Source organism: Neolamprologus brichardi, chromosome 7 (genome assembly GCF_056152115.1).
Source record: "Neolamprologus brichardi isolate AB-2024 chromosome 7, ASM5615211v1, whole genome shotgun sequence".
In the NCBI taxonomy this organism is placed as follows: Eukaryota; Metazoa; Chordata; class Actinopteri; order Cichliformes; family Cichlidae; genus Neolamprologus; species Neolamprologus brichardi.
Window position 1 is genome coordinate 34,354,958 of NC_142110.1, and position 23,278 is coordinate 34,378,235.

General features: G+C 42.0%; 2 protein-coding genes and 1 pseudogene across 2 annotated transcripts; all 3 read right to left on the reverse strand.

The window, feature by feature from the left end:
• Positions 1-6,979: 6,979 nt before the first annotated feature.
• Positions 6,980-15,315, reverse strand: LOC148102079 (bile salt-activated lipase-like). The gene is made up of 11 exons (XM_087844434.1): positions 15,250-15,315; positions 14,971-15,118; positions 14,610-14,729; positions 12,182-12,379; positions 11,940-12,070; positions 8,689-8,796; positions 8,457-8,571; positions 8,072-8,258; positions 7,745-7,948; positions 7,371-7,580; positions 6,980-7,247 (listed from the first exon to the last, which is right to left on the reverse strand). Exons 1-11 carry the CDS (start codon positions 15,313-15,315, stop codon positions 7,064-7,066), a joined length of 1,671 nt encoding a protein of 556 aa, XP_087700560.1. The 3' UTR covers positions 6,980-7,063.
• Positions 15,316-17,231: 1,916 nt separating this feature from the next.
• LOC148102080 (bile salt-activated lipase-like) lies at positions 17,232-20,378 on the reverse strand (annotated as a pseudogene).
• A 25-nt stretch (positions 20,379-20,403) lies between these two features.
• On the reverse strand, positions 20,404-22,835 carry LOC148102081 (bile salt-activated lipase-like). Its single transcript, XM_087842683.1, has 9 exons — positions 22,676-22,835; positions 22,410-22,607; positions 22,172-22,302; positions 21,967-22,072; positions 21,723-21,850; positions 21,411-21,591; positions 21,046-21,253; positions 20,701-20,910; positions 20,404-20,587 (listed from the first exon to the last, which is right to left on the reverse strand). The coding sequence occupies exons 1-9, from the start codon at positions 22,833-22,835 to the stop codon at positions 20,404-20,406; spliced, it is 1,506 nt and encodes a 501-aa protein (XP_087698809.1).
• Positions 22,836-23,278: the final 443 nt, after the last annotated feature.

The window sequence follows — 23,278 nt, forward strand, 5'->3', positions numbered from 1 at the left end:
TTTGTTTTTTGTTTTGTTTGTTTGTTTTGTTTTGTTTTTGTCCCCTCCCTTCCCTCCTTGGACAACTCTGTACATAAAAATGTTGGGCTTCCTTGATGAGTGGTAATCTTACCTTTGTTAGCTGGAATGTGAGGGGGTTGAACCACCCAATAAAGCGAAAGAGAGTCTTATCACGTCTGAAGCAACTTAAGCCCGGGGTAGTTTTTTTGCAAGAGACTCACTTGCAGGATTCAGATCACTCACGCTTGGCAAAATGTTGGTCAGGACAGATGTTTCACTCTAATTTTAAAGCAAAGGCCAGGGGTACAGCTATTCTTATCGATCGGAACATCCCATTTGTTCCATCTAATGTTGTGTCAGACAAAAACGGACGGTTTATAATAGTGTCTGGCAAACTCTGCGACAGGTCTGTGACTTTGGCTAATCTTTATGCACCCAATTTTGATGATGTGCAATTTTTTCAACGCCTGTTCTCACACCTCCCGGACTTAAATACTCGCTCTTTGATTCTGGGGGGCGATTTTAATCTTTATATGCATGCGGTATTAGATCGTTCATCCCCCAAATCTGCTACTCTTAATAAATCTGCAACTTATGTCAAGTCTTTTCTTGAAGATTATGGTCTCACGGATCCCTGGTGGTTTTTATTCCCTACTGGTAGAGATTATTCTTTCTTCTCACACGTACACCACACCTACAGTAGAATAGATTATTTTTTTATTGACAATTTGCTAATTAATAATATTAGATCCTGCAGCTATGAAAGTATTACTGTCTCTGATCATGCCCCCCTCGTGCTCAAAATAGCTTTTCAGGGCCGCGACTCTGTGAGAAAGCTCTGGAGACTGGATCCATTGCTGCTCACGGATGAACAATTTGTTTCTAACATCTCTTCTAAAGTTAAAATTTTTCTTACTGAGAATAGAACACCTGGTATGCCAAACAGGACTATGTGGGAGGCTCTGAAGGCATTTCTGAGAGGAGAAATCATCTCAGTGGCAGCATTTAAAAGACAGTGTGATCAGCGGGACCAGAGGCTTATTTCAGACCAGATTTTAAACATCGACAGGCAGTACGCTCAGTCTCCATCACCGGCGCTATATAAAGAACGCTTAAGTTTACAAACCAAACTCAATCTACTTTCCACTCGACAAGTGGAAGGATGTCTGATTAGGAACAAGAGTGATTTTTACGAACACGGTGGAAAGACCGGTAAGCTTTTGGCCACCCAACTGCGTGGTATTAGGGCTAAACAAATTATAACTGGCTTGAAGGCGGACGATGGAGTGGTGACTAGGGATCAGAAGGCGATTAATGACATTTTTTCTTCATTTTATTCTAAGTTATATACATCAGAATCTACTGTTAATGTAAAAGATTTACATGTTTTTTTTGACTCCATTGATATGCCCTCACTTTCCCCAGAGCTCAGACAGACTCTGGAAGCCCCTATCTCAAAGGCGGAAATTCAGGCGGCAATAGCATCTATGAAATCTGGGAAATCTCCAGGCCCTGATGGATTTTCTGCAGACTTTTATAAAATATTCTCGGACGATTTGGCCCCTTTCCTTTGCGAAGTTTTTACAGAGTCGCTAGACTCTGGGGCACTTCCTTCATCATGCTACCAGGCCTGTATCACAGTGTTACTTAAGAAGGGCAAGGACCCGACTGACTGTGCTTCTTATAGGCCTATATCTCTGTTAAACACGGATGTTAAAATTCTGTCTAAGCTACTGGCGCACAGGCTGGAAAAAATTCTTCCTGCTATAATATCTCCCGACCAAACTGGCTTTATAAAAAATCGGCACGCCTTTTTTAACATACGGCGACTTTTTAATATTATCTATGCCCCCAGCCATGTTGTGCCTGAATGCCTTATTGCTATGGACGCGGAAAAAGCATTTGATAGGGTGGAGTGGGAATATTTGTTTTTTACTTTAGAAAGGTTTGGGATGGGCCCCTTATTTTGCTCATGGATCAAACTTCTTTACGCAAGCCCCACGGCTTCAGTGGTAACTAACTGTCGCTACTCTGACCATTTTAGGCTCCACCGTGGAACGAGACAGGGCTGCCCTTTAAGCCCTTTGCTTTTTGCCCTTGCAATTGAGCCATTAGCAATTGCAGTCCGTGGTAATGGGGACATAAAGGGCATATGGAGGGGGGGGGATTGAGCATAGAGTTTCACTGTATGCCGATGACCTTCTTCTATTTCTTTCCAACCCGCTTACCTCCTTACCCGCTGTACTTAATATACTGAATGCTTTTAGTCACCTCTCTGGATACAAAATTAATATGAATAAGAGTGAACTGTTTTTGATTAACGAGAGTGCTCAAAATCTGGATTTGGTAAATGTTCCCTTTAAAATAGTCACAGATCACTTTGATTACCTTGGGATATGTGTCACAAAGCAATTTAATTGTTTGTTTAAGAAGAATCTCCTCCCCCTGCTGGAACAGTGCAAGCACATGCTGTCCAGATGGTCCCCATTATCCTTATCTTTAATAGGTAGGATTAACTCAGTGAAAATGATGCTACTTCCAAAATTCTTATATGTTTTTCAATGCCTCCCTATCTTGATTCCAAAATCATTTTTTAAATCTCTAGACTCACTAATCACTTCATTTATTTGGAATGGTAAACCTCCCAAATTGAAGAAATCTATTCTTCAAAGGCCCAAGCCAGTTGGAGGTCTAGGCCTCCCTAATTTCCAGTACTATTATTGGGCCACCAATATCAGGTGTTTATTGTATTGAAGACACTACCATCTCGAACCGTCACCACCAGTTTGGGTTGCCATGGAGTCATATTCAAGTGGGAAAATTTCTCTACCTGCGACTTTAGGTTCATCACTCCCTTTGGTATTGCCTCTACCCAGTAACAATAGAGTTGTCCAGCAATCTCTTAGAATTTGGTCTCAGTTTAGGAAGAGTCTGGGTCTCCGGGCTTTCTCACTTCAAAGCCCAGTTGCAGCAAACCACCTATTTGTTTCCTCAATGGCAGATAATGCTTTTCATATCTGGCATAAAAAGGGCCTAAAATCCTTTGCAGACTTATATGAAGATGGACAATTTGTAAGTTTCTCTCAAATATCCGCCAAATTTGGCATAGCTGCAGCTCAGTTTTTTCGGTTCTTACAGGCCAGACACTACGTGCAGAGTGTGACAGCAGAATTCCCCCAGATGCCTCCACACAATCCAGTAGATGATTTTTTAATGGTAAACCCAACCTCAAGGGGCATAATATCAGCCTTGTACAGCTCAATTTCCAATTTACAAGGCTCTTCAGTAGCTGTTATCAAATCTAAATGGGAAAAGGACCTTACCTTTCATATTACGGATGAACTGTGGGACTCTATCCTTGGCCAGGTTCACAATATATCAATGTGTGCTCGACATACACGGTCCAATTTAAGATAGTTCATCGGGGGCATTGGTCCAGGGATAGACTGGCACACATATACCCAGGGGTGGACCCAGCCTGTATAAGGTGTGGGGGTGCTCCTGGTACATTGTTTCATATGTACTGGTCCTGCCCTTCTTTGTCCACCTTTTGGAAATCTGTTTTCCATACCATGTCTGAAGTCCTGCAGCATCAAATTGAACCAGAGCCACTCTGTGCTATGTTTGGTGCGGTCCAGAATCTGAATCTGTCCAACTCCAGACTCAAAACATTAAACTTTTCATTATTGTTGGCCAGGCGAGCTATACTGCTGAAGTGGAAAGACTCTTCTCCCCCCTCACACACGCAATGGCTAAAAGATGCAATGTCTTGTATGGATTTAGAAAAAATTAGATATACAGTTCGTGGGTCTAAAAATAAATTTTATAAACTGTGGTCCCCCTTTCTGGACTTCTTTGAAAGGCCCACAACTACTGTTACTGAGTAGTCCAAGGAACCCCCCCGTCTTGTTTTTTTTTTTGTTTTTTTTTCTTTTATGAGTCTGTTTGTTGTTTTTTGCTTTTGTTTGTTTTTTTCTGTTTGTTTTTTGGTTTAGTTGGGCAGCAGGCTGCCAATTATTTGTTGTTTTAGGGGTTAGGGTGGGAACAAGATTGAAATTTTGGAATATTCTGAAGCATTTTGTGTTATTGTATACATTGTATTGGAACCTTTGTCTAATAAAAAGACCTTTGAAACAAATGAAGACAGAGGATGAACACTAACTTTTTTCCACTCGATAAAAGTTAACGCGAGGGTTCCCGATGGTTAGGGACAAATGCAATCGCATGTCGGGATGATGTAAAGGGACCAAACTTCAGTCAGGAGAACAACTGAGGCAATCCATCCACAATGCGAGGTTAGTCATTAATATACTGCTGCATGGGCTGGGCTGTAGTTACATCGTAAGGTTTTAAAAACTGAGCTTTAAAATAAACAGTAGTAATAAAAACTAAGAGAGGCCGGCAGTGATCACTGCCTTTTTTTAGGGGCTTGTTCATATTAAATAGATCATTAAACAGATTTAACGTAGTACAGTTGTTATTATTATTACTTGTCACATCTGGTTTATGACATTAAAATAAATAACATACATATAAGAAATAAATTTGTCTTGTGTAAACTGTATATGGTGTTTATACTTTAATGTCGGTCATAAGGGTGGTACTTTAAGAGCCATATATTTTATGAGGTGGTAATTAATGTGAAAAGTTTGAGATCACTATCAGTGGTAGAAGATTGGGTGTTAGAAAATATGCTACAGTTAGCGTCAGGTGATCCAACTTTCCAGCTGCCGTGCCAAAGGACTATTTCAAGTAAAAATTCAACAGCTTTATGACACTGAAAAGCAAGCAAAATTAGATGCATTATAGACAACACTGCTAATATGGAGGAACGACACCAGGAGCAAACAGACTGGGGTAACAGAAAGAGCCACTCATACAGGATGTTTCCACACAGTGGAATTCAACGCGGGATATGGTTTCTCGTCTACTAAAGAATCAAGAGGCTGTTTTTGCTGCTTTAGACAAACAAAAGCACAAGCTAGTCATTCTAACTCCATCAGAGCTGATAAAACTCCAAAAGCTGGTGACTGTCCTTGAGCCATGCAGGTAAATAAAGCTATTTTTTAAGTTATTGTTACTGTTTCTTCAAAACAGTAACAACATTAGAGCACTTTTGCAAATATGTGATGTCTGGATAAATCGAACAGATATTTTAAGTTTACACAGCACCATTCTCACATGAAAATATTTTAAAAGTTTATTTTGTGACCCAGAAAGAGTAATATTTCAAACTCCGCCACTCTGTGTTCCTCCGCGACTGCCTCGTTTGAGTTTTGGACGAAATGGATTCTGGGATATTGCATTTCGTCATTTCGAGCTGATTGGAGACCAAAACAGCCAATCAGATTTTTTTTGCATCCAAGTCTGTGATTGGCTGGTTTTGTGGCACAAATATAATGGTGTACAGAAAGAGTTGAACGAGCACGGCCAGAAATGTTGAGCGCAAGCAACACATTGCGAGCGAGCGCAAATGCAAAAACTGAGCGAGAGGGGCTGCTATTGTGTGTGCGTATGGATAATAGCAAACACTGAAATACATTTTTTGCACACAGCAACAAATTTTGTTGCTGTGTGCAACAAAATTTATTCGCTCAAAATAAATTTTCCTCAAAATGCAACACTTGCACCTGCAATTTTTTTTACGTGCGCTCAGAATAGTGGCACAAAAATAACACCATACACCCCTAGTTTTAATGGTTTGGGGCATACTGGGAAGTATATTACATGTACTTCCTAACTGTCTGTCTGCCCAATGAACCTCTTGACATCAACTATGAAACAATTTGTTTTTTGGTGAATGGATCATGAAGTAGTTTGTTGGCGCAGTTATAAATTACATTTACATACAGGACAAAAGAGTGCAAGATAAGTATACCACTAGAAATTTGGACTTGAGTAATGTTGTCAATTACTTTGCTGAGTGCAAAGCCAGAAAGATGACATTCAGATTCAACAATAGTTTGTATTTTTTGGAAGGACTGATGTATGTAAGATATATCGAGAAGCTGGTCCATTAGAAATAGTTATTGAATGAGGAATTCTATTCATTAGTGTGCTGGTTTGGTAAAGTGACCACAGTGAAGACCTGTAGTTAATGGACTTCACCCGACTTCCGTTTGAGATTGCTGTTCATGGCACCGGAATGATACAGTTAATACTGTTCATTATTCCTGTACTATACAATTTTTGCATTTACACAGTGTGTGTCTGTGTGAGAGAGAGACAGAGTGAGAGAGTGAGATAGTGTGTATACTCGGGTACAAGTTGGTGGGAACGATAACCACTGTTTTTGTCTGCTAGAGCGGGATTTTCACTGCATATTCTGCACCAAAACTCTGTGCGTTCATCATTTGTTTGAAGCCAGCTCACCTCCTGCAACCAGTTTTCCGAGAGTACGCGCTTCTTTTGCAGTTCAGACTCCTTCTGACATTTCTTTGGAGGTGGAGGAACACCAAAGTAATTGCGTAAAGGAGCTTGTTTCTTCGACATCTTTAAGAGTTCTAAACAAATGTCTGTCCTCCTCCTGAAAATCTTATGTACGCAAACAGGCGTTGCAACTTCTTATCTTGTGCACGTCTTTTATTTTGCTAAATGGACTGATTCTTATATAGCGCTTTTCTACTCTCTTGGAGTACTCAAAGCGCTCTATACAACATGCCACATTCACCCAATCACACCCATTCTCACAAGCACTTTATCTATACTTAGTGCTATCTAACTACATTCAGACACATTCATACTCCGATGGACGCATCGGAGAGCAACTTGGGGTTAGTATCTTGCCCAAGGATACTTGACCACTTGGAGGAGCCAAGGATCGAACCACCAACCTTCCGATCAGTAGGTGACCTGCTCTACCTCCTGAGCTACAGCCACCCCAATACCCCACATAAGCATCTGACAGCAGATGCTTATGTGCACCCCTGGTCATATTGTAAATCCAAACACATGATCAAATAAACCCAACAGATTAGTATTTTTGTCTGCTGTTGATTTATTTTTTATGAGCTAGTGATGCAATACTTGTCTACACATATCCACAGGTGACAGCACATGATGCTTATTCTGAAACAACTGTGGGAAGGCTGGGCAGGATCTTGGTCCAGAAATTTACGTAAGGCATCCTCATTTTCTGTTGCACGTAGTTGTTGTTCATATCAGAATGGATCTCCAGGAACTGTGGTGCACTTCTGGTGAACGTTGGCCATTTAACAGGCACGCTTGAGCCTCCGTTATTGGGATCTCTGTGGACATAAAAAGAAAAAAGTAAAACATAAATACAGCAGCTTAATTTATATTTCAATACTTGATTTAGTTGCTTGGTTTCTGTGATACTCTGACAATCGTTTGTGTTTATAGAATTATACCCAGTTTTGGCAAAGTTGGTCCAGTAGGACATCATGGCGCCGGAAACGCGGCGATGGCTTGGCCAGTATCCAAGTGGTGTGGTGAAGGGCTTTCCAAACACGTACTGCAGGTCGTCAGCGTGGTCAGCTCCCATCCAGCTTGGGTAGGGCATGATAAGACCACCCATACGGTTGGGCTCAGAGAAGAGGTAGGAGTAGGTGCGCCCAGTTCTTTAATGAGAGGGGGGAAAAAAACATTGATGTGACAATAACTACACCACTGACAAAACCAATTAGATTTTCATTTCTGTAATTATTTATATGAATGAAATTTTACTGAGACCACTATTATCTCATTAAACTGTGACATCTGTATTGCAAGATAATATTCTCACGTGGCATGGTCAGCATGTAGATAAAGGGCAGCCTGTGTAGGAACCAGGAAGATGTAGTCCGTTCCTACTCCCACAATGGTTTTCTTGATGGTCTTCTGGCTGGGATTGCTTCCCCAGTTTGAAGTATAGGTGGAGTAGGCATTGTTCAGACCAACTGCGCCCTTCTCCTTTGTGTACGCTCCCAAGAGCCTCCTCACATCGTCACTGAAATCCGAAAGTGAGGATTAAGGTCTGATAAAACACCTTACTGTCACCTAAGGTTTGATATAGTGTTACTTCCATGTTGGCATTGTTATTGTTTCAACTGATCAAATGGCTCAAACTCACATAGGGGTGCTAATTAGATCCGAATTGATTGACGGAACATCTAAAGCAGTGAAAATATGCCCGTCCATGTCATTGACTCCAGCAATGTAATCAATTTCAGCTGCATTGTGGAACAAGTGGGAAGGATCTTCTGGCAAGAAGTCCCCATCAATCACAGGAGACAGGACCAGGTTGAAGACAATGGGGTCTGAGAAATGCAGACAATTAGAACATGTACTATATGCAGAACAAACTTTGTTTTATATATACTGTGTTAGTCAGCATATAGTTTAAACTGTTGGATTTGCTTGTATCCCATTGAACTTTGTGAGCAATCTTGTCAGAAAAGCTTTCATCGTGTCTAAAATGAGAATGTAAAGTAGGCTGTGTGGAATGTAATCCTTACTATCGGGTGAACCGGACAAACTGATAGTGCCTGCCAGTGTTAGGGCTTCAGGATCAGCCATCTTCAAACAGGCAGCCATTCTGTTATCAATTGGGCACTTGACCTTCTGAGCAACCTGCAGAGTGGGTGTAAATTAATAATTATGTGCTATTGTTAAAGCTGTTTACACAGATTTCGTATTCCTATTTTTTGTTCTGAAAGAGTGATTATATCCAGAGAAGCTGCTATATACCTCCTCAGCAAACTTGCGAGGGTTCTTGTTGATTCCCCAGGGGCAAAGTGCCACTCCACTCTGGGAGATGGCTCTCCTGATGATGCCTTTATTGTGGGGAGTGAGAGTCTGTGGGTGGAAGGTTAGGAAGAATACATTGTTTGATCTTGTGCAACGACTTTATGGTTTCCAGTGCAAATAGAAAGCCAACACTTGTAACCACTGTAGCAGATGGGTGAGAACCAGGTCTAGGTCTGCTGTAAGTGTCACCTCAACATAAATTACTAAAATTGATCTGTTGACTGTGATGTTGCTGTTACTGCTTACAGTGTTTTTATTTTAGCAAACAGTTTGTGCAGGAATTCTCTTCTTCAGTTCCTTGCAAACTAAGTTGCCAGTGTGAGTTTATAGCTCAAAACTGTCTGTGAAGGTTCTCAGTCATCCAGGTCATCGTAGTCAAAGGAGCTTGCAAAGAAAAGTGTCTGGACTTCTTTAAGTTACTTGAAGACGTTTCACCTCTCATCCGAGAGGCTTCTTCAGTTCTAAGGTCAAATGGTGGAGAGTCCCAGATATAAACCTGGTGGGAGTGTCCCCCCACAGAGGGACAAAAGGACCCCCTGATGATCCTCTAATCGCCTGAGCCAAGGTGTGGAACTGGGTGTGGGTCCCAATCAGCCAGAGTTTCGGGTGGGTTCATTGTGAAACCTGGCCCCACCTTATCATGCGAATTCCTGAGGTCAGATGGCCCAGGGTGTGAGTGGGCGTTAAGGCGTCTGGGAAGGGATCTCAAAACTGGATTATAGATGGCAGAGAGTTGGTGTCGTAAACCACCGCCTCTGTTCAAAGATGGTCGCTCACAGTGGACATAGATGGCTTCTTTCACTCCTCTTTCAAACCATCTGTCCTCTCTGTCCAAAATGTGAACATTGGCATCCTCGAAAGAGTGTCCTTTATCCTTAAGATGCAGATGGACAGCTGAATCTTGTCCTGTGGAGGTGGCTCTTCTGTGTTGTGCCATGCGCTTGTGAAGTGGCTGTTTGGTCTCTCCAATGTAGAGGTCTGGGCATTCCTCGCTGCACTGTACGGCATACACCACATTGTTAAGTCTGTGTTTTGGCGTTTTGTCTTTCGGGTGAACCAGTTTTTGTCTGAGTGTGTTGCTGGGTCTGAAGTACACCGGGATGTCATGCTTGGAGAAAACCCTCCTGAGTTTCTCTGATACACCGGCTACATAGGGGATGACAATGTTGTTGCGTCTGTCCTTCTTATCCTCCCTCGCTGGTGTCTGATCTTCTTTTCTGTGCCTCTTTGCTGACTTTAAGAATGCCCATTTAGGATAGCCGCACGTTTTGAGTGCTTCCTTTACATGTGTGTGTTCCTTCTTTTTCCCTTCAGGCTTAGAGGGAACATGTTCTGCCCGGTGGTGTAGGGTCCTAATTACTCCAAGTTTGTGTTCCAGAGGGTGATGGGAGTCAAACAGGAGGTACTGGTCCGTGTGTGTGGGCTTCCGGTAAACTTCGATGTTGAGGTTGCCGTTCTCTTCAATGTGCACAGCGCAGTCCAGGAAAGGCAAACAGTCATCCTTCGTGTCTTCCCTGGTGAACTTGATGTTTTTATCCACAGCGTTGATGTGCGCAGTGAAGGATTCCACTTCTTGTGTCTTGATTTTGACCCAGGTGTCGTCTACATATCTGTACCAGTGGCTGGGTACTCTTCCTTTGAAAGAGCCAAGAGCCTTCCTTTCCACTTCCTCCATGTAAAGGTTGGCTACAATAGGTGACACGGGGGAGCCCATGGCACAGCCATGTTTTTGTCTGTAATAGCCTTCGTTGTATTTGAAATATGTAGTGGTGAGGCAGAGGTCTAACAGTGTGCAAATCTGATCGGGTGTGAAGTTGGTCCTGTCCTCCAAGGAGTTGTCTTCTTGTAGTCGTTTTCTGACAGTCTCCACTGCCTCCGTGGTGGGTATGCACGTGAAGAGAGAGACTACATCAAAGGACACCATGGTTTCATCTGGATCCAGGGTAAGTTTCTGGACCTTGTCAGTGAAGTCGGTGGAGTTCTTGATGTGGTGTGGGGTGTTCCCCACGAGAGGAGCAAGGATGGTAGCAAGGTGTTTTGCAATGTTATAAGTGGCTGAGTTTATGCTACTGACTATGGGTCTGAGTGGGACAGCTTCCTTGTGGATTTTTGGAAGTCCGTAAATGCAGGGTATGGCATCCCCTGGGTAAAGGCGGTGATAAGTAAGGCGGTCAATGATTTTGTCCTTTTCCAAGTCTTGAAGGCAAGCTATAACTTTCTTTTTGTAGCTGCTTGTGGGGTCTCGCTTTCAGACACCAGCGAGGGAGGATAAGAAGGACAGACGCAACAACATTGTCATCCCCTATGTAGCCGGTGTATCAGAGAAACTCAGGAGGGTTTTCTCCAAGCATGACATCCCGGTGTACTTCAGACCCAGCAACACACTCAGACAAAAACTGGTTCACCCGAAAGACAAAACGCCAAAACACAGACTTAACAATGTGGTGTATGCCGTACAGTGCAGCGAGGAATGCCCAGACCTCTACATTGGAGAGACCAAACAGCCACTTCACAAGCGCATGGCACAACACAGAAGAGCCACCTCCACAGGACAAGATTCAGCTGTCCATCTGCATCTTAAGGATAAAGGACACTCTTTCGAGGATGCCAATGTTCACATTTTGGACAGAGAGGACAGATGGTTTGAAAGAGGAGTGAAAGAAGCCATCTATGTCCACTGTGAGCGACCATCTTTGAACAGAGGCGGTGGTTTATGACACCAACTCTCTGCCATCTATAATCCAGTTTTGAGATCCCTTCCCAGACGCCTTAACGCCCACTCACACCCTGGGCCATCTGACCTCAGGAATTCGCATGATAAGGTGGGGCCAGGTTTCACAATGAACCCACCCGAAACTCTGGCTGATTGGGACCCACACCCAGTTCCACACCTTGGCTCAGGCGATTAGAGGATCATCAGGGGGTCCTTTTGTCCCTCTGTGGGGGGACACTCCCACCAGGTTTATATCTGGGACTCTCCACCATTTGACCTTAGAACTGAAGAAGCCTCTCGGATGAGAGGTGAAACGTCTTCAAGTAACTTAAAGAAGTCCAGACGCTTTTCTTTGCAAGCTCCTTTGACCAATAGCTCAAAACTCTATAATCTTGTCCAAATATGGTCACTGGTTCTAACAACCAAAGATTTTGATATATGTGTGTATATATACATATCTGTGGAAATGTATTTTCACCTGGAAGCTAACACTAGCTCCACCTGCAGATTCCCCAAAGATGGTGATGTTGCCAGGGTCGCCTCCAAATGAGCGGATGTTTCTGTGTACCCAAGCAATGGCAGCCTGCTGATCCCACAAACCGTAGTTTCCTGAGGATCAAATATATTTCAGCTTATGAGAAGAATCACTGCTTTAATGGCAGTATTTTTATAAATGGCAACCTAGCATGTACCAGGCTCTGTAAAGTGTGTGTAACTTACCAGGCAAGCCAGAGTCTCCACTGCTCAGGAAGCCCAGTGTTCCCACACGGTACCCCAACGTCACTACAATAACATTCCCTCTGTCTGCAATCTCCTGTCCGCTGTACAGGTAATTATCCAGGAAGTTTGCACCCATGGAGCCTCCAACCAGGAAGCCTCCTCCATAGATCCAAACCATGACAGGGAGATCGGCAGATACTAGAGGACAAAGTTAGTGAAATTTAGTCTTTGTCTAATTTACATTAAAAAATAAACAAATAACCTAGGGTTGGGCAAGTTAATGTGTTATTATGACATCAACGCATTCATTGATTAATAACAACAATTATTTTATTTTGAAGGTCCATGCTAACTGCCTCGGAACATAAAAAGCCACGGGTCACAGGAGGGATGGGATGTTGATCTGTGCAGGCTTGAAATGGGTGACATTATGCATCTCAACCAATGAGATCATTTATGGTGGGCTTGACAGTACTGCAGGGCAGAGTTGATAGAACTAAAGTTATATGTAAGAGCTGCAAAGTTGAGTTTTCTTATCATCGGAGTACAGTGGTCTCTCGCTATAACGCGGTTCACCTTTTGCAGCCTCGCTGTTTCACGGATTATTTTTTGTGTGTGCAATTTTGCGTCCTTTTTTTCCCCTGCGCATTGTATTCTGCATTCTCATTGACTGTAGACCATTGTCAATCAATCTCATGTCTCCTGTACAGTACAGAATGTGTTCAGCTTGTCAAATTAACATAAATCTTCGATCACTAGCAGTGTGACTCTTACGTGCTGTACTGTATGTTTGTAAGTTATCTCCCCAACAAACACAACAGTGTCGACAAAACCTTTTGCACCGTCAAAGGCACCTGTGGTAGCACCCAAAAGGCAGAGGAAGATGCTAACCACCGCACAAAAAGTTGGACTTCTGGATATGCTAAAGGAAGGTAGAAGTTACTGTATTTTTTGGACCATAAGGCACACCGGATTATAAGGTGCATTAAACAGGGTTTGATCTTTGGTTTCATTCTATAATACTTGATTTATTTTTCTACGAAGGTTTGAACTTTGAGAGTGTCTAAACAAGAGAGAAAAGTGTGAAAATGTTCACGTCTGTCTGAGAAAAGTGTATAAAGTGTGTAGTGAGGGGTTTTACAGCCTTAAAACATCTATAATAACTAAAAAATAAAGCTGACTACTTCATGGATTTCACCTATCGCTGGTTATTTTTAGAGCGTAACTTGCACGATAAACGAGGGACCACTGTACTTCAAGTCTGAAGTATCACTTAAATGCATTACACGCTATTGATGCCAGCAAAACACCCACTCAAACAAACAGTGGCAGGAGGATCGGCAGACTACATTGGATGCAGCTTGTAGGAGAAGTATAGTTAAACAAAAGCAGGAGAAGCTAACAATCGCCATAACAAAGTGGCTAGCTACAAACTGCAAGTCAATTATTATCGTGGAAGATGTCGGTCTGAGGAACGTTCTTAGAACTGCAACAAATGATGGCATGTATGAGCCTCCCTCAAGACACACCAGAATTCACAAGCTGTACAAAAAGGAGAGCACTATGAAAGCAACTGTGTCATTATGTGCACTAGCTGTTGCTCCCTCTGGAATCTAGTGGATGTCACTAGGTAACCATAATTACCTGAGAGTTGCAGTACATTATATCAATGAACAGTGGGAGCTGTGTTTGCATGCTCTGACTGCAGCGAAAACAGAAGAGAGTGCCAAAGAGTAAGAAAATTTCAATTTAGAGGAATAGATAAATGCAGTAAATTTTGTCAACTCAATCTAGATTACTGAAGGTGGGTTTTTTTTGGAGGGGGGGGGGGGGGGGGGGGGGGGTTTACTGAGATTCTCCACCGGAAATCAAGAACAAACAGACTTCACAGAATAAAAGTCCTTTGACAGTTTGACAGTAAATGATCTTGAACATCTCCCTGACAACAGAAAATGTTTCTGGTGGTACCTAAAAAAAATCAACATATTTATAAATGTTAACTTGCTGTTGATCAAAAGGTGCCTGTTATAAAGTTATGCTTGTGATTCTATGTTGGATCTGATTAGATTCATGTTTATGTTGAGATCGACAAGAAGTGTTTTAACTGCTACTGTGTTACGGAAATAGTGCTGTTAAAAAGCACCTTATTTCTTTAAAGACGTTGCTAACTGATAGCAACGTTGCTAACTCATATAGCACATCCGCCATATGAGATGTGCACTTCTCATATAGCAGTGCTATGGGTGCCGGTTTAGCTCAGTGGGTGAGCAGGTGTATGGCTGGAAAGCAGTGGGCCTGGGTTTGAGTCCGACCTGCGGCCTTTTCCTGCATGTTCTCGCAGAGAATCATGCAATTCATGCGATCACAATTTAAAAAATTTAATCGTTGCCCAGCACTAAAATAAACTTTTGTGCATTTCTGTTTTTACCTGAGCTGCCATGAGGAACCCAGATGTTAAGGTACAGGCAGTCTGTACTGCCGATGGAGTCAGTCATCACAAGGTTCAACTGAAGGCATCTGGGCTTGTAGTCTTTGGCCTGTAGAATACCTGACCAGAAACACATTAAAAGAGTTGAATATTACATTTTAAAAAATATCAGGATACGTTATGTATATTAGTATAACACATTAGTTCACACAGTGCAGGTCTTAGCTTGCCTACCTTTGCAAGTAGTAGAAGTAATTTTCTATTGACTGATTAAAGTTAACGGGAGACATACAGAAAAGGCTGCTGAGAGTTTCAGAGATAACAGCTAAAGAGTGATGAGAAACTCAATCAGTCTACCTACCATCCCAACCACGGTGAGGCCTTGGTTTCTCAAATGTTCCAGGAGGATCAGCAAAGGGAATCCCCAAGAAGATATCCATGGATCGGCCTGATCCCAGTTTCTTCGATTTTCCCTCAACCTTCCCTCCCTCGGTCTTCACCACACCAAGCTAAAGAGATAAAGCACAATGAGATTAAGGGAAAAAAAATGTTCATACGTTTGTAGCTAAATAGTCTTTGCACAACAAGATGACAAAAAATCCTGTAAACATGAAAAATACATATTTTGTGTAACACTTACAGAGGCCCCAGAGGCCGTCTCTAGAAACAAAGCAACAGCAATCAAAATCCCCAGCGTCAGCATCATGAGTAACTGGCAGAATGGCACCGATTGTCACCCTGACTTTTATAAAGCGGACTCCTCCCCTGGACAACATCTGACCGGTGTGAAGTTTGTGGGCCTGCTTTTCTCACAGTTACATAATATTTAACCACCTTGTGTACATTACACCTTCCCAAATACTTCCCGTGTATCATATCATTATATCATTAATTTCCATATTTTCGAGAAGGAAAATAAGTTGTTTTAGACTCAGTGAGCAGAGAGACAAATTTAGCCAAATGTTCATGTAAGTTGCCTAATGTGTAAGAATGACCACAGGTCAGGATGTATTTTGAAATATTTCACGCAGACAAATAATGACAGTCTGATTCTGGACATGCAAAGAAGGCTACTAGTATTATGTTTGGCATCTCATTTTTTAATTTAGTGAATTACTTCCAAAATAGAGAGCTGGTTTAAAAAAACACACAAACAAAACAGACAGAGATTGTGTTACAGTCCTGACCAGAGCCTTCGTAAGACATGCAAGTGATTAATCTTTCACGTGTGACTTTGAGTTTTCCCCCTTTCCCCCCCACTATTTATCAGGAAACCATCCTCTATTGAGTTTACACAGCTGTCAGACTGTGCACAGAGTCACACTCCTCTAGCCAATCTGAAAAGTTAACCATTATGTTTTGAATGCTTCAAAACTGAGCTGTAAATACCTTTATTGTAGCCTACAATTATTAACTATTTCTACTATAAAGTGCAAATTTGCAGAGTCAGCGTTATCTCTTATGTGCTTTTCCACAGCTACTGATTTTATCTGTGACATAATCTATACACCTATACAGACATGGGTCCATGCATATACAGCAACAGTGTCTGCATGTGCATGACACTCACCTGCCACATATCTAGTCAGCCAATCACATGACAGCAACTACTGCATTTAGGGATGTAAGCATGGTCCAGATGACCTGCTGACCCCCAAATGGCAAAGAAAAGCAATTTAAGTGACTTTGAATGTGACTTGGTTGTTGATGCTAGTCTGTGTATTTCAGAAACTGCTGATCTACTGGGAGTTTCCCTCACAATCATCTCTAGGGTTCAAAGGGCATGGTCTGAAAATGAGAAAATGACCAGTGAGGAATAGTTCTCTGGGTGAAAAATGCCTTGTTGATGTCAAACATCAGAGGAGTTGACTTTTAGGTTTGTTAGGTATGAAGCTATTATTAGCTTACTAGCCCTGGCATCTCCACATATATATTTTTTAGAGCTTCAACTGTAAATTCAAATAGATCAAATAAAACTAAGACAACCATATGTGTCTCTGCTATGCTAATTTTTAATGAACTAGCACTGATACTTTTAGATCAACATGTCTGCACATGTCCACAGCGGATAGCACATGCTCCTTCTTCAGAGCCCACTGTGGGAAGGCTGTGCAGGATGCTGGTCCAGAAATGCACATAACACAGCCTCATTTCCTGCCTTATGTAGTTCCGGTTCATGTCAGAATTGATCTCCAGGAACATGTCACCACTTGTTGGTATCTCTGTTAACATAACCAAAAAATGAAAACGTTACTGGTGTGTTTTAAATTTATATTACAATAACGGATTCAGTTGATGGATTTCTGTGACACGCCTATCTATTGTGTCTGCAGTTATACCCAGTTTTGGTGAAATCGGCCCAGTGGGAGATCAAGTAGTCAGAGAAATGGGAATGGCTTTGCCAGTATAAAAGTGGTGAGCTGAAGGGCTTTCCGAACACGTACTGCAGGTTGTCAGCGTGGTTAGCTTGAAAATTTTATGCAGAAGTGCTGATCAGTGTATAAGCTGAGATCCTATATTTAGAGCTTCAGATGGTCATATTGTAAATCCAAACACATGATCAAATAAACCCAACAGATTAGTATTTTTGTCTGCTATCCATTTATTTTTCATGAGCTAGTGATGCAATACTTGTCTACACATATCCACAGGTGACAGCACATGATGCTTATTCTGAAACAACTGTGGGAAGGCTGGGCAGGATCCTGGTCCAGAAATTCACGTAAGGCATCCTCATTTTCTGTTGCACGTAGTTGTTGTTCATATCAGAATGGATCTCCAGGAACTGTGTTGCACTTCTGGTGAACGTTGGCCATTTAACAGGCACGCTTGAGCCTCCGTTATTGGGATCTCTGTGGACATAAAAAGAAAAAAGTAAAACATAAATACAGCAGCTTAATTTATATTTCAATACTTGATTTAGTTGCTTGGTTTCTGTGATACTCTGACAATCGTTTGTGTTTATAGAATTATACCCAGTTTTGGCAAAGTTGGTCCAGTAGGAGATCATGGCGCCGGAAACGCGGCGATGGCTTGGCCAGTATCCGAGTGGTGTGGTGAAGGGCTTTCCAAACACGTACTGCAGGTCGTCAGCGTGGTCAGCTCCCATCCAGCTTTGATCTGTTGACTGTGATGTTGCTGTACTGCTTACAGTGTTTTTATTTTAGCAAACAGTTTGTGCAGGAATTCTCTTCTTCAGTTCCTTGCAAACTAAGTTGCCAGTGTGAGTTTATAACTCAAAACTCTATAATCTTGTCCAAATATGGTCACTGGTTCTAACAACCAAAGATTTTGATATATGTGTGTACAGTGTTGGGAAGGTTACTTTTAAAATGTATTCCACTACAGAATACAGAATACATGTCCCAAAATGTATTCTGTAACGTATTCCGTTACGTTACTCAATGAGAGTAACGTATTCTGAATACTTTGGATTACTTAATATATTATCATGCTGTTTACAACTACGTGAATGTACTATTGCTGTGATTTATTAGTGTTACTGAAGGTCCACGGCTCCAAACCGTAGTAAAGGGACCTCTGGCTAATACGGTGGGTTCTGTGTCGGGCTCGTAGCCGAAAACTAGTTTTACTTTGTTGTCTGGGTCAACTTTGCTTGTGAGAGACAGAGAGAGGCGTTGAAAGGCTGCTCCAACGGAACTTATTGTTTTTGGAGGAAAACACGAACACGGTGTACAGTCGAGTCTTAATAGCTTACTTACAACTGGGCTCGTCAGGCTCTCTTCTTGGCTGCAGTGGTTATTATTATATTTACATGCTTCCAGCTCCCGTTTTTGCTCGATGACAGCTCGTACTTTTCCTTTTTCTCACTCCCTCGCTCACAGACACATAACGGGTATGGCAGTCCATTCTCCCTGCAGCACGGACTACACTGCCTATGAGGCTACATTCTTTAGAGCTATACCGGTAGCATTCTGCCTATTAGCTTAGCACAACAACAACAAAAAGGCCTCTCTCACCCAGGAAACACGCAGAGAGAGAGCGTCACCCTGTAACCATGGCAACCGTAACGCTGCCACCTGGATCTACAGACCGTAGCTGTCAAACAAAACCCAAACAGTCCTGACCCGCCACAATATGAAACAGGGAAGTACCGCTGTGTAATCCATTTATTTCAACAAAGTAACTGTATTCTAAATACCACCTTTTTAAACGGTAACTGTAACAGAATACAGTTACTCATATTTTGTATTTTAAATACGTAACGGCGGTACATGTATTCCGTTACTCCCCAACACTGTGTGTGTATATATACATATCTGTGGAAATGTATTTTCACCTGGAAGCTAACACTAGCTCCACCTGCAGATTCCCCAAAGATGGTGATGTTGCCAGGGTCGCCTCCAAATGAGCGGATGTTTCTGTGTACCCAAGCAATGGCAGCCTGCTGATCCCACAAACCGTAGTTTCCTGAGGATCAAATATATTTCAGCTCATGAGAAGAATCACTGCTTTAATGGAAGTATTTTTATAAATGGCAACCTAGCATGTACCAGGCTCTGTAAAGTGTGTGTAACTTACCAGGCAAGCCAGAGTCTCCACTGCTCAGGAAGCCCAGTGTTCCCACACGGTACCCCAACGTCACTACAATAACATTCCCTCTGTCTGCAATCTCCTGTCCGCTGTACAGGTAATTATCCAGGAAGTTTGCACCCATGGAGCCTCCAACCAGGAAGCCTCCTCCATAGATCCAAACCATGACAGGGAGACCGGCAGATACTAGAGGACAAAGTTAGTGAAATTTAGTCTTTGTGTAATTTACATTAACAAATACATAAATCAACTTTTTTTTTTTTTTTTAAATCATAAATCAACTTTTGTGCATTTTTGTTTTTACCTGAGCTGCCATGAGGACCCAGATGTTAAGGTACAGACAGTCTGTACTGCCGACTACGGCAGTACAGACAGTACAAAACGGTCAACTGAAGGCATCTGGGCTTGTAGTCTTTGGCCTGTAGAATACCTGACCAGAAACACATTAAAAGAGTTGAATATTACATTTGAAAAAACATCAGGATACGTTATGTATATTAGTATAACACATTAGTTCACACAGTGCAGGTCTTAGCTTGCCTACCTTTGCAAGTAGTAGAAGTAATTTTCTATTAACTGATTAAAATTAATGGGAGACATACAGAAAAGGCTGCTGAGAGTTTCAGAGATAACAGCTAAAGACTGATGAGAAAGTCACTTGGTCTACCTACCATCCCAACCACGGTGAGGCCTTGGTTTCTCAAATGTTCCAGGAGGATCAGCAAAGGGAACCCCCAAGAAGATATTCATGGATCGGCCTGATCCCAGACTAATCGATTTTCCCTCAACCTTCCCTCCCTCGGTCTGCACCACACCAAGCTAAAGAGATAAAGCACAATGACATTAAGGGAAAAATGTTAACTATTGAAAACATTAAGCTTTAGTAATTTTCTTTACCACATTGATTAAATTTACCACAAAATATGTAGATTTGCAAAATTTGACTCCACATATTTAGAGCTTCAGGTGCAAATTCAAAAGTCAAGTCATCTGTATTTAGCACATTTAAAGCACATCAAGTGTCTGCCAAAGTGCTGAACACAGGGATAATATAATCAAAAAGAAAGAATTAAAATAGATATGATGAAAACATTATAGAAACCCCTGAGAGTTGATCAAATAAAACTAAGACAACCATATTTTTCTCTAATATGTTTATTTTTCATGAACTAGCACTGATACTGATACTTTATTTAGATCTACATGCCTGCACATGTCTACAGTGAATAGTACATGCCCCTTATTCAGAGGTGACAGTGGGAAGGCTGGGCAGGATGCTGGTCCAGAAATGCACATAACACAGCCTCATTTCCTGCCTTATGTAATTCTGGTTCATGTCAGAATTGATCTCCAGGAACTTTTCACCACTTCTGGTGAATGTTGGCCAGGTAGCAGGCACGGCTGAATCTCCCTTGTTAGGATCTCTGTTGATCAGAGAAATTGAAAACATCACTGATGTGTTTTTAATTAGTATTACAATAAGTGATTCAGTTGTTTGATTTCTTTGACACAAAAATCTGTGTTTGCAGAATTATACCCAGTTTTGGCAAAGTTGGTCCAGTAGGAGATCAAGTAGTCAGAGACACGGCGATGGCTTGGCCAGTATACAAGTGGTGAGCTGAAGGGCTTTCCAAACATGTACTGCAGGTCGTCAGCGTGGTCAGCTCCCATCCAGCTTGGGTAGGGCAATAAAGGACCGCCCATACGGTTGGGCTCAGAGAAGAGGTAGGAGTAGGTGCGACCAGTTCTTTGATGAGACAAAAAGAACAGGAAAAGTAATGTGATGATAACCCCACCACTGCTAATAAAAATATGTATTTTTATCTCGTAAGTAATTAATTAGATAAACTGTGATATCTGTATTTCAAGGTCACATTCTCACGTGGCATGGTCAGCATGAAGATAAAGGGCAGCCTGTGTAGGAACCAGGAAAATGTAGTCTGTTTCAATATCAACAATGGTTTTCTTGATGGTATCCCAGGTGGGAAAACTTCCCCAATTTGAGGTATACGTGGAGTAGGCATTGTTCAGGCCAGACTCACCCTTCTCCTTTGTTAAGGCAGCCAAAAGCCTCCTCACATCGTTACTGCAATCAGAAAGAGAGTATTTTCCACTGAGAACTGAAAAAATTCCTTACTGCCACCAAATCATGGTTTACCGTTTTGCGATGTGTAAGTTGTTTGAAATTGTTTCATGATGCAATTCCAAATCACTCCAAAGCTGATCAAAGCACTCAAACTCATGTAGGGGTGACAACCAGATCAAGGTTGACTGATGGAACATCAAAATTGGTGAACATATGCCCGTCCATGTTGTTGACTCCAGCAATGTAATCAATTTCAGCTGCATTGTGGAACAAGTTGGAAGGATCGTCTGGCAAGAAGTCACCATCGATCACAGGGGCTATCTCCAGGTTCAACACAAGGGGCTCTAAGATATGCACACATCAGAAATCATTATATATATGCCAGAAATTGTGCAATAATTAGTATGAATATAATTTGGTGGGTAATTTAAGCAGAACTGTTTTCATCACGTCTAAATTAGGTTTGGTGGAACGTAGTCCTTATGATCAGGTGAACTGAGCAAATTCACAGTTCCTGCCTTTGTTAGGGTCCCAGGATCAGTCATCTTCAGACAGGAAGCCATTCTGTTATCAGTTGGGCAGTTGACCTTCCGAGCAACCTGCAGAGTGGGTGCAAATTATCTGTAATTACCCCCATGTTCTATGCATATGTATGTATTATTATTTCCTTATTTGATCAAAAAACAAGTGGTTATATGTAAAGAAGCTGCTATGTATCCTCAGCAAACCTACGAGGGTTTCTGTTGAGTGCCCAGGGGCAAAGTGCCACCCCACTCTGGGAGATGGCTCTCCTGATGATCCCTTTATTGTGGGGAGTGAGAGTCTGTGGGTGGAATGTCAGGAGAAATACATATTTCACTATCTGCTTTGAAATGAGTTCCACCTATGGATAGATGGTCAGAGAAAGAGCAAATACTCTCACCTGGAAGCTAACACTAACTCCACCTGCAGATTCTCCAAAGACGGTGATGTTGTCAGGGTCGCCTCCAAATGAGCGGATGTTTCTGTGCACCCAGGCGATGGCGGCCTGCTGATCCCACAAACCGTAGTTTCCTGAGGATTAAATATAATCAAGTTTGTGGAAAGAATCACTATTTAAATGGAAGTATTTCTGTATTGGCAGTCCAGCATGTACCAGGCTCTATAAGATGTGTACCTACCAGGTAAATCAGAATCTCCAGGGCTCATGAAGCCCATAGGTCCCACACGGTACCCAAGTGTCACTACAATAACATTCCCTCTGTCTGCTATCTCCTTCCCATAGTACATGTAGTTATCCAGGTAGTAAGGCCCCATGGAGCCTCCAATCATGAAGCCTCCTCCGTAGATCCAAACCATGACAGGGAGACCAGAAGATACTAGAGGGATGAAGACAGTTAGCACTGGTCTAAGTTAATATATAAACATTTTTGGCTTCTGTCTTTGCCTGAGCTGCCATGAGGAACCCAAATGTTAAGGTACAGACAGTCCTCACTGCCTACGTAGCAATTCTGGAAAAAGTTCAGCTGAAGGCACTCGTCTCTGTACTGTGTGGCCTTTAGAACACCTGACCAGAAACACACATTAAAAGAGTAGTGTGTTATCATTTAAGATTAGCATGAAGCATCAAATATGTTATTATTACATATTTCTTCACACAGAGCTGGCCTTAGCGAATGCTTATTTCGCTTTGCAAGCAGAAGATGAAACATATTTAATAGCTTAGTTACAACTGGGCTACACTGCCCATGAGGCTACATTCTTTAGGGCTCGGCCTGTAACACTCTGCCTATTGCCTTCTTATTAAATAATTTTTTGAACAATAATTTTTAAAAACATTTTGTCACGTTATTATGCAGGCTGACAGTAGCGATGACATGTTCCGTGATATTGAGACACAGGCATTAGAGCCTCTTAATGTGTGTTTTGTTTGAATTTCCACCAGCGTGGAAATACGAAAAATAGAAAGGGCATAGCCTAACACATGAAACAGGAATAGACCGCCATGTAATCCCTTTATTTCAACAAAGCAACTGTATTCTGAATTTCA